General features: G+C 39.7%; 3 protein-coding genes across 5 annotated transcripts; 2 read left to right on the top strand and 1 right to left on the bottom strand.

The window, feature by feature from the left end:
- The first annotated feature begins 2,143 nt into the window (after positions 1-2,143).
- On the top strand, positions 2,144-6,816 carry LOC108140903. Its single transcript, XM_017263948.2, has 2 exons — positions 2,144-4,215; positions 5,737-6,816. Exons 1-2 carry the CDS (start codon positions 3,857-3,859, stop codon positions 6,809-6,811), a joined length of 1,434 nt encoding a protein of 477 aa, XP_017119437.1. The 5' UTR covers positions 2,144-3,856; the 3' UTR covers positions 6,812-6,816.
- A 375-nt stretch (positions 6,817-7,191) lies between these two features.
- Positions 7,192-11,892, top strand: LOC108140904 (putative uncharacterized protein DDB_G0277255). Of its 3 annotated transcripts, none has more exons than XM_017263952.2 (3): positions 7,192-7,813; positions 9,498-9,700; positions 11,753-11,892. In XM_017263952.2, exons 1-3 carry the CDS (start codon positions 7,192-7,194, stop codon positions 11,807-11,809), a joined length of 882 nt encoding a protein of 293 aa, XP_017119441.1. In that variant the 3' UTR covers positions 11,810-11,892. The 3 variants fall into 3 exon arrangements, with proteins under 3 accessions (XP_017119441.1, XP_017119440.1, XP_017119438.1); XM_017263951.2 differs by lacking the exon at positions 11,753-11,892 and adding an exon at positions 9,775-11,675; XM_017263949.2 differs by lacking the exon at positions 11,753-11,892 and adding an exon at positions 9,772-11,675.
- Positions 11,893-11,902: 10 nt separating this feature from the next.
- LOC108140905 lies at positions 11,903-13,484 on the bottom strand. Its single transcript, XM_017263953.2, has 2 exons — positions 13,233-13,484; positions 11,903-12,010 (listed from the first exon to the last, which is right to left on the bottom strand). The coding sequence occupies exons 1-2, from the start codon at positions 13,473-13,475 to the stop codon at positions 11,903-11,905; spliced, it is 351 nt and encodes a 116-aa protein (XP_017119442.1). The 5' UTR covers positions 13,476-13,484.
- Between the last annotated feature and the right edge of the window lie 78 nt (positions 13,485-13,562).

Here is a 13,562-nt window from a genome sequence, read left to right as displayed (position 1 = left end):
TTAATTTAAATGGTATATCAGTGTAATTTTTAACGAATGCGTTATGTATCGGAATATTTTAGTGTCGTTATTCGGCCACACTGGCTGATACTCGAAAAATAGAAAAAAAAAACGTTACAATCAAACGAAACGAAACGCATTTACCAGCCGTAAGATAAATCGGGAAAAATTCGCAAAACTGAATAAAAGGAGATTGTTTATTTATCAATTAAAAATAATTGCCAAAAATAAAGTGAGATTACAAGGGACAAGTGCAATCGGAGTTGGTAGCTTACGCACACAAGCGTATTCGTATTGAATTCCAGGAGAGCGACACGCACACACAGGTGCTGAGCAGGAGCCACGACCAGCTGTTGTTGGATGGCATAGCGGTACATTTTGGGTAAGCAATCGCAGTCGCAATCAATACGCTCTATTTTGTTAGTCTCTCTTTATTTGGTTTTCAGTCAAATCAATTATTCAATGCCAAAGCTGCAGGTCCTTTTCCCTGTTGCCGCTTGACTCTTTCCCTCCTTCTCTCTCGCTCTCTTTCTCTCTATGCTTCTTGTTGATCCGCTGACGGTTTATTGACCGACAAGCAAGGGAAGAAGAAAAACGTACGTGCGGTGCGCCACTCTCCCTTTCCCACTCCCACTGCCCGTGTGTGTGTGTGATAAGGCGCAATAAGTGTGTCACACAGACGCGCTTTTGTGTTTCAAAGTGGAGCACACACTGTGTGTGTGTATCCCTTTCACACGAACACTCACAAATGCTAATGCATTGCCTGGCTTCTAATTGTGCATGGTTTAAAACTCATATTTAAGTGGCATTTCACCTTTCTTTTCGCCCCTTTCTCCTGTCACAGTGGCATTGCCTACTGTCGAGGGCCGCACACTCACTTTCGTCGCCATTTATTTTTGCTTTTCTGCTGGCGCCTCTCTCGCCGCAAATAAACACGCCAATTATTTGTATTGTCAACTGTTCCTCACACACACTTGCAAAAGCGCAGGAGATTAGTGTGAGGAGACTTAACCCACTTCTGCCCACGCATTTTTTTGGGATCAGCGAAACTGGTTAATTGAAAAAATTAAATGTAATAATAATATTTAAAATAGTTGTGATCAGTGTTTAGTGTTCGTCAGTCAGACATTTCTTATAGAGCCAGAATTCCTTTATTTTAATATAAACTCCGATATATTAATTCGCTTTTAAACAAGAAAGGCAGTAAACTTCGGCAAGCCGAAGTTTATATGCCCTCGCAGCTATTGCACAAATTAAATATTCTTTTAAACGACTATATTTCGATTTGTATGTTTTAAAACAGTGAAGCTTTTAAGAATATCCGCTGAATTTTTCGATCGTTCCTATGTCAGCAATATGATACAGTAGCCAAATTTTTATAAAATAAAAACCGTAATATTAAGACAAAAAGAAGGTGTCCTTTTTTATTTTTAATTTTCCTGTTGTTTATATGGGTGCTATATTATATAGTCCTTCGGTTTTAATAATATTAAAACCATAGTACTGGATATATTTTCCTTTTTAAAAACAAAAAGTAATTCCATGTAAAGTGTTCTTACAAATTTATCTTCTCTTTTTAAGATGACTATGAATATTTTGTACTTTATTCCGATAAAACGAGCGACAGCAGCGGTCTTTGTTGATTCAGCTGTTGATTGATTGATTGATGGCCAATCGGCGCAAACAAGCACAAAACCCATACATGCAGGGGACTAAGTTTTGCAGACGCATAAATTTCACTCAAAATGTTGGGCGATTGTCTGTTCTCCTCCTCTTTTAGGCCCTTTTATCACCCTGTTCCATTGCGGATTGCATGATGGCGTGTAATCAAACATTGAAATTAATCAATCAATCGTATTTTGGTTGCATTATCGATTCTAAATCATACTTTACTAGAACCACTGACCCAAATCGAATTCGGTTCCAAAAACTTGGTTTGTGGAAAATATACATTATTGAGATTGTAATTGCAAGATTACACAATGTAAATGGGTTTTTTCATTTCAGTTGTTAAGAAACGAGGGAGAAAATGTATTTAGGCAAGCTGAAGTTTATTATTATTATTATTAACTGAAAAACAATATTTGTCCGATTTTTGTACAGTTAAAAATATACTTTTTCGCAGATTCTTTTTATAAAAATAATCCGATTCTTTTAATGCCAGTTCCTTGGGATTTTTATACAATTTAGAACGTATTTTAAAATTGTAATAAAATAAATATATATTTTATCTAAAAATCAACGAAGCTATATAATTTTTTCTATAAATTGTCATATCGGCAGCTATCATCCAATCTCAGCAATTCCGGATTATTAATTCATAATTAATTACTATATGCAATAGAGAGAAGAACGTTTTAACCATGTGAGCATTCAGCACAATAACAAATGTATAGAAGAAATGATCCATCACCCAAGCACTATGTGTGCCATTTGTGATAAACATTTACTGCACTAATAAAGGCCATTTATAATTCATTCAGTTTAATCGTATAACTGTCATTTATAGAACTGATATCCCCAGATATTAACGCGATTTGCAAGGGTACAATTATATCTTGTTCCATATACGATATTTGCTGATGTATGTTTCAGTTGTTTGGGCTCACATTGGAATGGATAAAAAGGCAACGCTATCAATATGTACGTACATCTATCAAAATAATAATTACGGGGCGTGGTCGATAGCTGGGTGTCGACGACTTGTGCAGTAACTCTGGCTTCTAGGCCCCAGTCGGTATACTCTAGGGTCTAGACTTCTAAACCTCTAGACCTCTAGACCTATCCCCATAATTTTTCTAACGTTCCTCGACATTGTTTGCCCTGTGTCGCATTTTATCGTTGTTTATCGTGAGTCGAAATATGCAAATTGGACCGAATTGCTGCCTGCCTGGTCGAGGGGTGTGGGCACAAAAGATGTTCCAGTTACAATGGTTAACGACATGAATGCTACTAATTTTTCTATTGAGACAGGGGGCCCACCCACGCCACCCACCCATCCTAAGCGGCCTTGATTGCCTGGGTGTGGGTGTGGGTGTGGGTGTGGAACGCTAACCCGTGATGTGCAAGTGGCTGGGATCCTTTCGTTTCGCTTCACTATTCCCTTAACATAAAGTATTTCCGTTTTACTAAAGACGTTGCAATGTATTAATTAATAACAATAGAAAATAATGGATAAGAAAGTGTAATACAAAGGGTAATATAACATACATATAGGTAATGCCTATTGTAACAGGCCACAATACAAGATTTATTTGAATATATTATGATCCTTTCGTTCCACTTCGTATGACATCAAAACAAAGTAAAAACAAAGTATAGTTAAAAGGGTACTACTTGAATGTTAATGATCTTCCATAGAAAATAAGGTTTTAGAAAGCCACTAAGATGTATTTGAATACTTTAAGAGGCATGTAGTAGGGTAGTGTATTCATAGCTACGATTTACCAATCGAAACAATCCAGTTTATTCTTTCTGTCCCGATTCCATTACGATGTCGAACAAACGACAACAAATCGCGACCTGACGTGATAACAAATAACCGCAAACTGTTCACTGTTCTTGCCAACAGAATTTGTATTGTTCGGTTGTTCAATAAATGTACATAATTTGAAGCACCCATCGGTGGCCAATTCCCCTCTCCTCTCGCCCCTCATCCCTCGCCCAATCCTATCCCAATAACAATGGGCCGTCGTGAGGAGGAGCCATCAATGTCAACCCGTGTAGTTCGCTTTGTTGCCTCCGACGGGCAAGTTGAATTGGAGCAGGAGCAGGAGCTGGAGCAGGAGCAGGATCGGGTTAACCGGCCTATTGTCCCAGCTGTCTGCTGTCCAAATCCCCGGGATCCCGCATTAGCATGTGCTCATCCGTTGGCCTGGTCGTCGAGGGCATTCCACTGGGCAATGGCCGCCAGTTTGCACCCCGGTTGACTATGAAAAAGGAGTACAATACCAGGTGCTTTCGACCGGAACGCTATCGTCACGAGGTGGCCAATCACTATAGGGACTACAAGCTGCAGCAGCATCTGCATCAGCAGCAGCAGCAGCAGCAGCAGCTGGGATCCGGAGCCGGATCCTTAGGCCATCGGCGTCACAGGAGGCGAAGGCGTCAGTTTTTCGAGCGCACGATGGAGGCATCTCGAGTGACCGCCTCATTAGCGTCGCGATATGCGCAGTTCCGCGATGTGTGGCCAACCCATGTGCACTACTTTCCCAGGTGGGTGGTCTTGATGGTCGTTCTGGTTGTGGGTGTGTGGAGTGTGGGGTGTCTGGTTGTGGGGTGTGTAGTGTGGGTGACAATTTACGCTTATATAGTGCCTGTCGGGGAAGGGTGGCTCTTTGACAGTTGCTGCCATAAATATAGGTTGGGTTCCAACTGAACAGCTCGTTGTCGCGTTATTTCCGACCCATCTCCGTAGCTCGAGTTACGTGGACTTGCCATATCCTTCTCCTCTCTGACGTCAGTGGTTAGTTTCAGTCGGTTTCTGGCTGGAAATCATCGACCACACGGCTGCATCCTTGCAGGTGGCTTTCGGTTTCAAACACTCCCAAGCCAACGTCACTCATCTGTTATTTAAATCGGAATTAATTAATTTTACTTCTTATTGCACTCCAGAGAAAGCTCTTATGTAGCATTTCTAGTAAAGGGAAAGAATCAATTAAAATAAGTTTAAGAGAATGGTGGGTCTGTAAGAAGAAGGCTTTTAGAAAGAATTTATCCACAGAGTGATATTAAGTAGTTAGCTATTATACTTGCTACTCGTAGAGTATTGGATTGTATTCGTTGAATAATATAAAACAAATAAAATAAAACATGTATAATCTTGATCAGAATCAAGAAGTCTGTTGTGTCACTTTGAGACATGGTAGAAGTCAGTTATTAAGTTTTGTGTTTGTTTATTCGGTCAATAGCTATTAACTCATACATAAATCTTTCAAATTGAAGTATATTTTTAGAAGTTATTAGCATAAATGTAAGTTTTCGGTAGATGCCGACAACTAAAACCTGATCAAGGATCAAAAAGAAAACATAGAACAATTAAAATAAAATTTCAATCAACCCCAATGATATGCACATTAATCTTTTACATTGCTATTAAATCAAAACGTGTTATACTTAGATTCAATGAGTAATTTCGGTTACACTTTAAAACTTTCTACATGTTGCACATTGTAACTTGCTTATCGATCTGATATTTAAAAAGTTTCACATTTCGCAAATGAATGTTACTGATACTAAGATACTCAAATGACATAAAACAAACAAACAAAAGGGTGTCCGTAAGTCATTAACCCCGGGTTGGGTAACCACTCATTAAGCCAACCGGCTGATAAACAACACCCAAATTGTGCTTTGTGCTTGAGATAGTGAAGCTAGACAAATTCATCTGCTTGATTTTTGTGTACCCAAGAAATTAAAGCGCTATCTTTGGAGCAGGTGACTGCCAGTTTTCCCTGAGGAGCGGTGGTTGGTTGGCTTTTTAATTATATTACAGGTGCGGGTTACGGGTAAGGGGTACGGGTTACGGGTTACGGGAATGGTCTACGGACTAGGGTCTACGGGTAACGGACTGAGGCACGCTTGTTTGCCCGCTCGTTTGTCGTACGTGTTTGCATTTGGCATTGTAATTAATGTTTTGTTTGGTTCCATTCTATTTTCTGCCCACGATGTGTATGTACATACATCCATCCATATAGCGCCCGACTAATGACCAATGACCGCTTCCACTAATTACAGATCCGACGATACTGCGTATGCGTCCCGTGGCCGACGGACAGTGTGCTCCGGAGCGCCGCCCGACGACACCTACAACGACGCAGTGCGTCGCATAAGGAGCGCCCACAGCTGCGAGCAGCTGCGTCACCTGGTCCACCGGATTCCCTGGCAATGGAGCACCTGCACCGGCAATGATGACCTGCCGCCAGTGGCCACCGCGCACGGAAGCCAAACTAATCATAAGCTAAATATTAATAAGCGCAACCCGGCGGCGGAAGAAAGCCCACAACAGCAGCAGTTGGCAGCAGCAGTGCCACAAGTGGACTTCTACGGCTATTTGCAACTTGCCAGCGGCTATTACGAGCGGGGGTTGCAGGCCAACATCAAGTACCTGCAATCGATTGGCCAGCAGCAGCGGCAGTGTCGTAATGCAATAAGGTCGTCGCCGGCGAACTTATTCACCGATTCGGACGCAGTGCAGCACGGCGAGAGTCCGGTGCGAAAGCTGACCGGTCGACTGGTGCAGCTGCTCAAGAGCTTGCGACGCAGAACGGCCAAGGAGGTGGCCGACGTACCGGGCATCTGGGTGAACATACGAGCGGTCAAGCGAGGGGAGCAGCAGCAGCAGGAGCAGGAGCAGCAGCAGGAGCTGGACTTAGACTCGAACTCAGAGGAGGAGGAGGAGCTGAACGAGGAGGCGACAGCAGAGTGGTCAACGGCTAGCATGTGTGATTATTATGCCCCCGGCTATACAACTACGGAATCAGGAGGAGCATCAGCCAGAGCAGCCACCGAAGCCACATTCGTAGCCCAAGCCCAAGACCAAACCACAACTACAAACACATTCACATCCACATCCACATCCACAGATCAACGACGTCTGTACGAGATCATCGACAATCTGAGCCACCTTGGCATCGGCGACACCAGCAGCAATAGCAGTAGTGGTAATCGCAGGGAACAACTGACGCTGACGCTGCCACAGATCACGCTCACCGACTGTACCGCTCAACAGGTGGCGCTGTACAGCGCCAGTTTCGACATTGTCACACTGCAGATACCCAACGAAGCCAGACCACCGTACCTCAAAGCCTGAAACCTGAAAGCCACGTAGAATCAATATATATATATATATATAAATATATATATATATAGAGGGGAACAATCGACAATTGAATCGAATAGAAGAGAAGAGAACAGAACAGAACCGAACCGCATTAAATCGAATCGAAATAACTGAAAGCGATAGCGAGCAGCCCACAACAGAACGGAACAGATCCCAAAGGCGCGCGCACGTCAACGGAAATCGTTTATATGCTAAGTACAAAAAAACAATTGTTTATAACAAATAGAAAAAAGCAGCATACTGACAAAACTGAAAAACTAAATAACTAAAAAACAAATAGTAAAATAGTAAAACAGTAAGATAGCAAAATAGCCAAAATAGTGAAATAGCGAAGCTTGCGCTCTCGAACAATGGTTGTTGTTGTTGCCGCTGCCGACGTCGTTGAAAACAGCAGCAGCAGCAGCGGGAGCGGGAGCGGTAGCGGTAGCGGGATCGGCGACAGCAGCGACGGTATCGTAAGCGGTAACACTGAGCTTCAACCATTTGGCGGCGGTACACCACAAGCAACGGCAGTCAATAACAATCATAGTGATAAGAACACTACAACAACCACAACAACCAAAACAACCACAACAACAACAAAAACAACGACTGGTCAGGAGGAGCGGGAGGAGGTGGAGGAGCAACTGCATCATCCAGAGGATACTCAAAAGGATAATCATCAGGAGTTGGAGAACAACAATTGCAGCAACAACTCGAGCAACATTGCCAACAACAACAACAACAACATCATGACGGATGCGGCCAAGGGAACCGTGGCGACAACCACAGGCACGACGGGATCATCGGAGGCGGCGGCGGCCATGCCCACCAAGAGCGCCGTCAGTCAGCGGAACGTGGACATCAAGATCGAGAAGAGCAGCAACATGGAGGCGGCCACCCAGCAGCTGACCAAGAAGGTTCTCAAACTGGATCTGGGCGGCAAGAATCTGGACGAATACTCGCTCAAGTCGCCCAAATCTCCCATAGCTGGTCAGTATACCATCCCGGGGGAGTGGAATTTATCAGCAATGAATTCGCAAGCAATCAAAGATCAATCAAACAAAGATTACAAAACATTAAAACAATCAATTCAAAGTTTAGGGGAAAAATGTTCGAGTTTTTGCAGTTTTTTTTTACCTCTTTTTTCAAAGGCCATTTAATTTTTGTTATTTATTTTTCATTTATATGTTTCCTATTACTTCTCATATTTTTATTTTACAAAAATAATTCATAAAACTTATCTAAAAACACGGTACAAGAAATACAATACAATTAAAAAAATAAGCTTTCATGCTTTGAGCAAAATACCTTTTTTTTTCTATAATGAATTATTATCTTAACATCCTTTCACAATAAATTCAGTCTTTATCATTCTGATAAACATTATAAATCACTTCAATAAAGTGGATAGTATTGGTATTTTTGCGACTGCCGCCTTGTTAACTCCAAATAATAATTGTTAAAAATTTATAAGTAATTTATTTTAGACCTTCGGCTAATTAAACTGAATACCGGAATCGGTATATATATCATTGAGCTCATTGAAAAGGCGCCTCAATTGGATGGCAAATTCCATTACTGCCTTTCATCGAGCTTAATTAGTTTGGCCTGGAAAGCATCACAGACAGTGCGTTTCGGCATTTTATTGTTAGCATTGCAATGCACTAAGAACCAAGTTGTTTATAATTTGATTCATCAAATTTACCGAGTCAGACAACTGGAGAAAAAATGCTGATAAGTGACTGTTTGTTTTAAAATTAATTCCAGGGAACTTTACGATTATTTTCTTTTTCTTTTGATTCCCCCACCGGAAGAAATAAACGCAAAACATTTGGGTGTCTTATTTCATGTATAATTTTTTTCTAATGAATTTTCAAAGAGATTTATATATTTACTAAGACCTGATATTGCGACAAATTCAAAAAAACAAAATCGTATTGGAAAACGTATTGTCTGATTGGCTTAAAATCTTCAAATTAAATTTAAAAAATATATCTAAATTAACTAAAATATCTGTTAGAAAAATGGAAATATAATATAAGTGTTTGCATTCGATGCTTACTTACTTGAGCCTGACAAAACAAAATACCAATCGAGCCACTCAAATGTATGGTTTTAAGTGATTTGAAGTCACTCTTATTACTTGGCAATTTTAAAGGAAGCTTATCACACATTTGAAAGCTTTTACGTCATTTATTATCCATTATTTAGTCTGCAAATTGAAACAAAATATATTTTATCAGATATTCTGTTTTGTTTGAAGTGCACTTAAATATGAGCATAAGTGTATTATACACATTCCGAATTCTTCATACAAAATCCATATAGAGTCTAAAATCTTAATTTAAAATCTTTTTTGAGGGTGTGTCTACAGGCGATAAAATTCCTTCTTTTATGTTACTATTATTATTCCCTGAATTTGCCCACTCTCTTCGGGGGAACTTATCAATTGCTCTTGACCTCTTTGTTGTGTATTAATTCAATCGTTTTCATAAGCGTTTAATGTTTGCGCCAGCAATCTGACCTTATTGCCAGATTAAACCTCCTCGGGGCGCGTTTCTTATCGCATTTAATATTATTAATTTTGATTGCGGCCCGTTTGCCGTTTGCTGTTTGCCATTTGCTGTTTGCTGTATTCTGAAATTCGTTTTGTGTACTCCGTTTGTATTCGCAGCACGTTTGCCGCATCAAACATCGCTGACGTCGTCGGTGGACGTGGAGGACCGGAAGACATTACGAGAGGCCTTATACCAGGGTATATTCCATCGCCATCGCCGCACCATCTTCGCCGTGGGCAGCTTCCTGCGGATGCTGCGCAGCCGCAATTCGCAGTACAACACGATACGCAGCTCGTCGGAGGGCGAGGACATCGATGAGGTTAGATAAGACCCAACCCAAAATATGCACCCCATGTATGATCCCACGCCCATTCCGCACATCTTCATCAGCAGCAGCGGCAGCAGCAGCAGCAGCAGCAGCAACAGCAGCAGCAGCAGCAGCAATCGAAACAGTTGAAGCACCATCAACCGGAGCTGGAACAGTCGCATGAACATCTCCAGCCGCCCGGGCAAGAAGTAACGACCACATCCACATCCAGATCCAGATCCACATCCACATCGACATCCACGACACCACCACCAACTGGACAGCAGGGAGCATTGGACTCGATTTAGATGGCCTTGCTGCTTGAGTTGAATTTTGGATTTATTTATTAGCCCCATACGACATTCGCGTATTATTAACTGCTATTTTACGATTTACGAATTACGATTTACGATTTACGAATTACGATTATTGTTAAACATTGTGCAACCATGAGACTAGCCACCCGTTGTGTTAGCATGTAGTGAGCCATATTAGTTCCGTAGCTAGTACTATTGTTGGCGGACCCATGTGACCTGCTGACTCCATTACCCAAGAAATGAAACCAAAAATCCCGAGGATCCGCTGCAAACACATCTCGTTCGTTCATTCTTTGAGCAGATCGCCTTATCTTAACTGCGACCCACTTAAGCTAAACTTAAACTAAACTAATAACTGAATGTGAACCCAAGCTGAACTTGAAACTCTTACTACGTACATGCTATGTATAAAAAACCAAAAAAGACAACTTAATTGTATTAAACTCGCATTGTTTCAGCGCCCAGCTCTCAGTATTTATGTAAAAATGCCGCCCCATTTGTCCGTCTGTTTGAATCACTGATAATAAACTGCCCAAAATGAGTTAGTCCCATCAATTGACTAGAAATTACCATTTTCTATTAGGTAGAATATAAGAAAATCCTTTTCGAATTGGCCGGTGCATGTTAGAAGTGCAGTGCAATTTACAATAAATTTGTACGATTTTTTTCTACATTAATATTTCTTTGGATTAGCCTTATAGGTTTATCTAAAACAAGAGTGCAATTAAAAAAAAAATTATTTATAATATCTACAGAAATAGGACTTAAAGATTTTAAAAGGGTTTCAAAAATAAACTTCATCAAGTTTTCTAATTTTTATATTTAATTATTTTGAAATTGCGCGGGCTTAAAAAATAATCGAAAATAAGTAATTGAGTTTTTTATATCAAAGTTCATACTTCACTTACATAAATACTTACAGGGTTTCAAAGCTAAAGTACATTCATTACGTATAAACCTTCTTCAGCACGCCTTTAAAATAAAATCAGAGTGCTGGGCAGCCAAATAGTCGAGCGATAATCGACTATAGTTTTTTTTTTTTACTGAATCTTCAGTTTATTCCATTCCATTTTTTTGTAAGTCATTGAAAATTCGTTGGCATTCGTTTTTCATTGCAAAGGGAACAAAACTTATAAAGCCGCACGTCGAAAAAATGTTTTTTAAACGATGAACAAATTGATATTTTGCGCCTAGACCTAATATATATATATATATATATATGTAGCTACTATATACGATATATAAACCCATATATACAGATATATTTGAATGTATATGGCCTAGTTATAGAACATACACGATTGTTGTTGTCCCCATAGACATGTTATGTGAAATTAACTCTGATTTGCGATCCCACACCCAGAACACACACACACACCCACATCTATTTAATAGTGTAATTATATATTTTAGATCATTTTTTGTTTTTTGTTCATAGTACACACCTTACGTTTAGAACTAATTGCATAGTTAGCGCTTTAAGATGACATTTTGTACAGGACAAAGACAATGGAAATGAAAATCGTTGCATGACACAAAAAAAAAAAAAAAATGATAAACTGTACCGTAGTTCACTTCTTAAGACACCCCACTTACACTTACACCCGATACTCTATTATTTACCCGATTCGATTTAGATTGAAAGAACAATAAAACCCAAACAAATGCTAGTTACTGCTTTACGTTTCATTATTTGAATTACCACCAGGGATTACGTTTCCATCTCGATCTCTCTCTTTAATTTCAGTTCCTCAAGCGGCGTGGCTCGAAACTCCGGCGAATTCCGCACCTCTTCGATCGCTGAGTCTAGTAATTAGAATTGAGAACAGTCTAGTAATTAGAATTGAGAACAGTTGCGAACAGTTGGGAACAGTTGAGAACAGTTTGTGTTATGCTGTCAGCCGAGTCTGGGCCAAAAGAGGGTAAAGTTAAACACTGGCGGAGTCCAGGGCTGTGGCAGCGATAGAGGTGCTGGCCAACTGCCACCAAGGCTGGTTAGGAAATCCTGCAGAGGGTTAAATATGTTAAATATTTAATAAATATGAAATACGTTACAAATATGCTCTCAAAGTGGAATTTGAAAGACATCGATATCATCAAATAGGTCTATGGAAATTAACAAATATACTACGTTTAAGTTTTGACTCTGTTTTATAGATCTATGGAATGTGGAACTAATTTTATGTTTTATTTATATTTATATATTATCTATCATTAAACACTGTATGCAAAAGCATAATCAGAATTTGAATAGACATTCATACTAAAAACATATTCAAAGTTTACAATATATTATAATATCTAAAGCAAATTCAATTATATTTTCCTACATCATATTACAAGCTTGATTTTTAGAGCATAATAATTTCTTAAAGCAAATCTCGAAACTTTCAAATTTTGGGAAATCGCGAATCAGTTCGAAAATGCAATGCTCGATGGATTGTTTTTACAATAGTTTTAGATGAGTTGAAATCATTTCACACTTTTATTTAATTTATTCAACTATTTTATACTAAATGTTTCATTCATTAATATATATTTGACTTTAAAAATAAATTAATCGACTTAAAAAATGTATGTGAAAATATAAAAATGGGCGAATGTACGAGGATTTAAGAAATACTTTGTACTTTGTAGCTGTCTTCGGCCAAGGTGGCCATCAACGTTGGATAATTGGATTAGTTTTACATGTCGGTGCAAAGTATAAGCCGCGAATTCCTTAGCTGGTTGTATTTTCAATGTCTTAAAAAAAATTTTGTAATCCCACAAGTATGACGTAATTCAACGTACCGCATTTTCTTTGGTGTCAATTGATCATTTTATAATTCGCTTAAAAATCCAAAAGTTTGACACCAATGTATATCATTAGCTACAAAATAAAAAAAATATTTTTTAAGGTAAAAAAATGTTATTTTTAAATTCTGGCAAATGGACCCTGTTTTAACCAATCCAAAAGTTTGTTGGTCATTGTATGTAGGTAGGACTTATTCAAGATGATCAAATGCTAATTTGTCAGCAGTTTTTAAAAATTTTGTTTTTATTTTTAAATAAACGCGATTAAAGTTTCAGGTGCAGCGGTGTATGCCATTCAAAAACTATTTTAGCTACGACCTTGTTGCTTTTACAGGATATTTGTAAATTTTAAAAACCGATTGGGTAAGAAAAATAGATTTAAAAAAAAAAAAGTTCGACTGTTAAAGCCTCTTAAATACGGGATTAATACTCACCTGCGGTGGCGGAGCGGCCACCACATAGGTGTCCTCATCGACGGCCTTTTGGATGATGGCCCTCAGGTGGGCCACTTCCCTCAGCTTCTGCTGGGTGACCACCACCTTGGCCTGTGAGGCGGTCGCCGCTGGTGGACCCATCAGATGCTTGGGCGTCACTATCTGACGGCGCCACTTTGTCAGTGGTGCGGCTGAGGCCGAGACCGAGACGAAAAGCCACAAGATCGCCAACTGCCAGCGCATAATGTTGGCCAGCAAGTGAATGCTGTAAATAATAAATAAGCGCAGAGCACTACGGATGTCAGCACTTTTGGCTCGACCTTATGGTGG

The sequence above is a fragment of the Drosophila elegans genome, unplaced genomic scaffold (genome assembly GCF_018152505.1).
Source record: "Drosophila elegans isolate 14027-0461.03 unplaced genomic scaffold, ASM1815250v1 contig_149, whole genome shotgun sequence".
Lineage (NCBI taxonomy): Eukaryota > Metazoa > Arthropoda > Insecta > Diptera > Drosophilidae > Drosophila > Drosophila elegans.
Note: the sequence above shows the minus strand (reverse complement) of the source record. Positions and strands in the feature narration are given on the sequence as shown.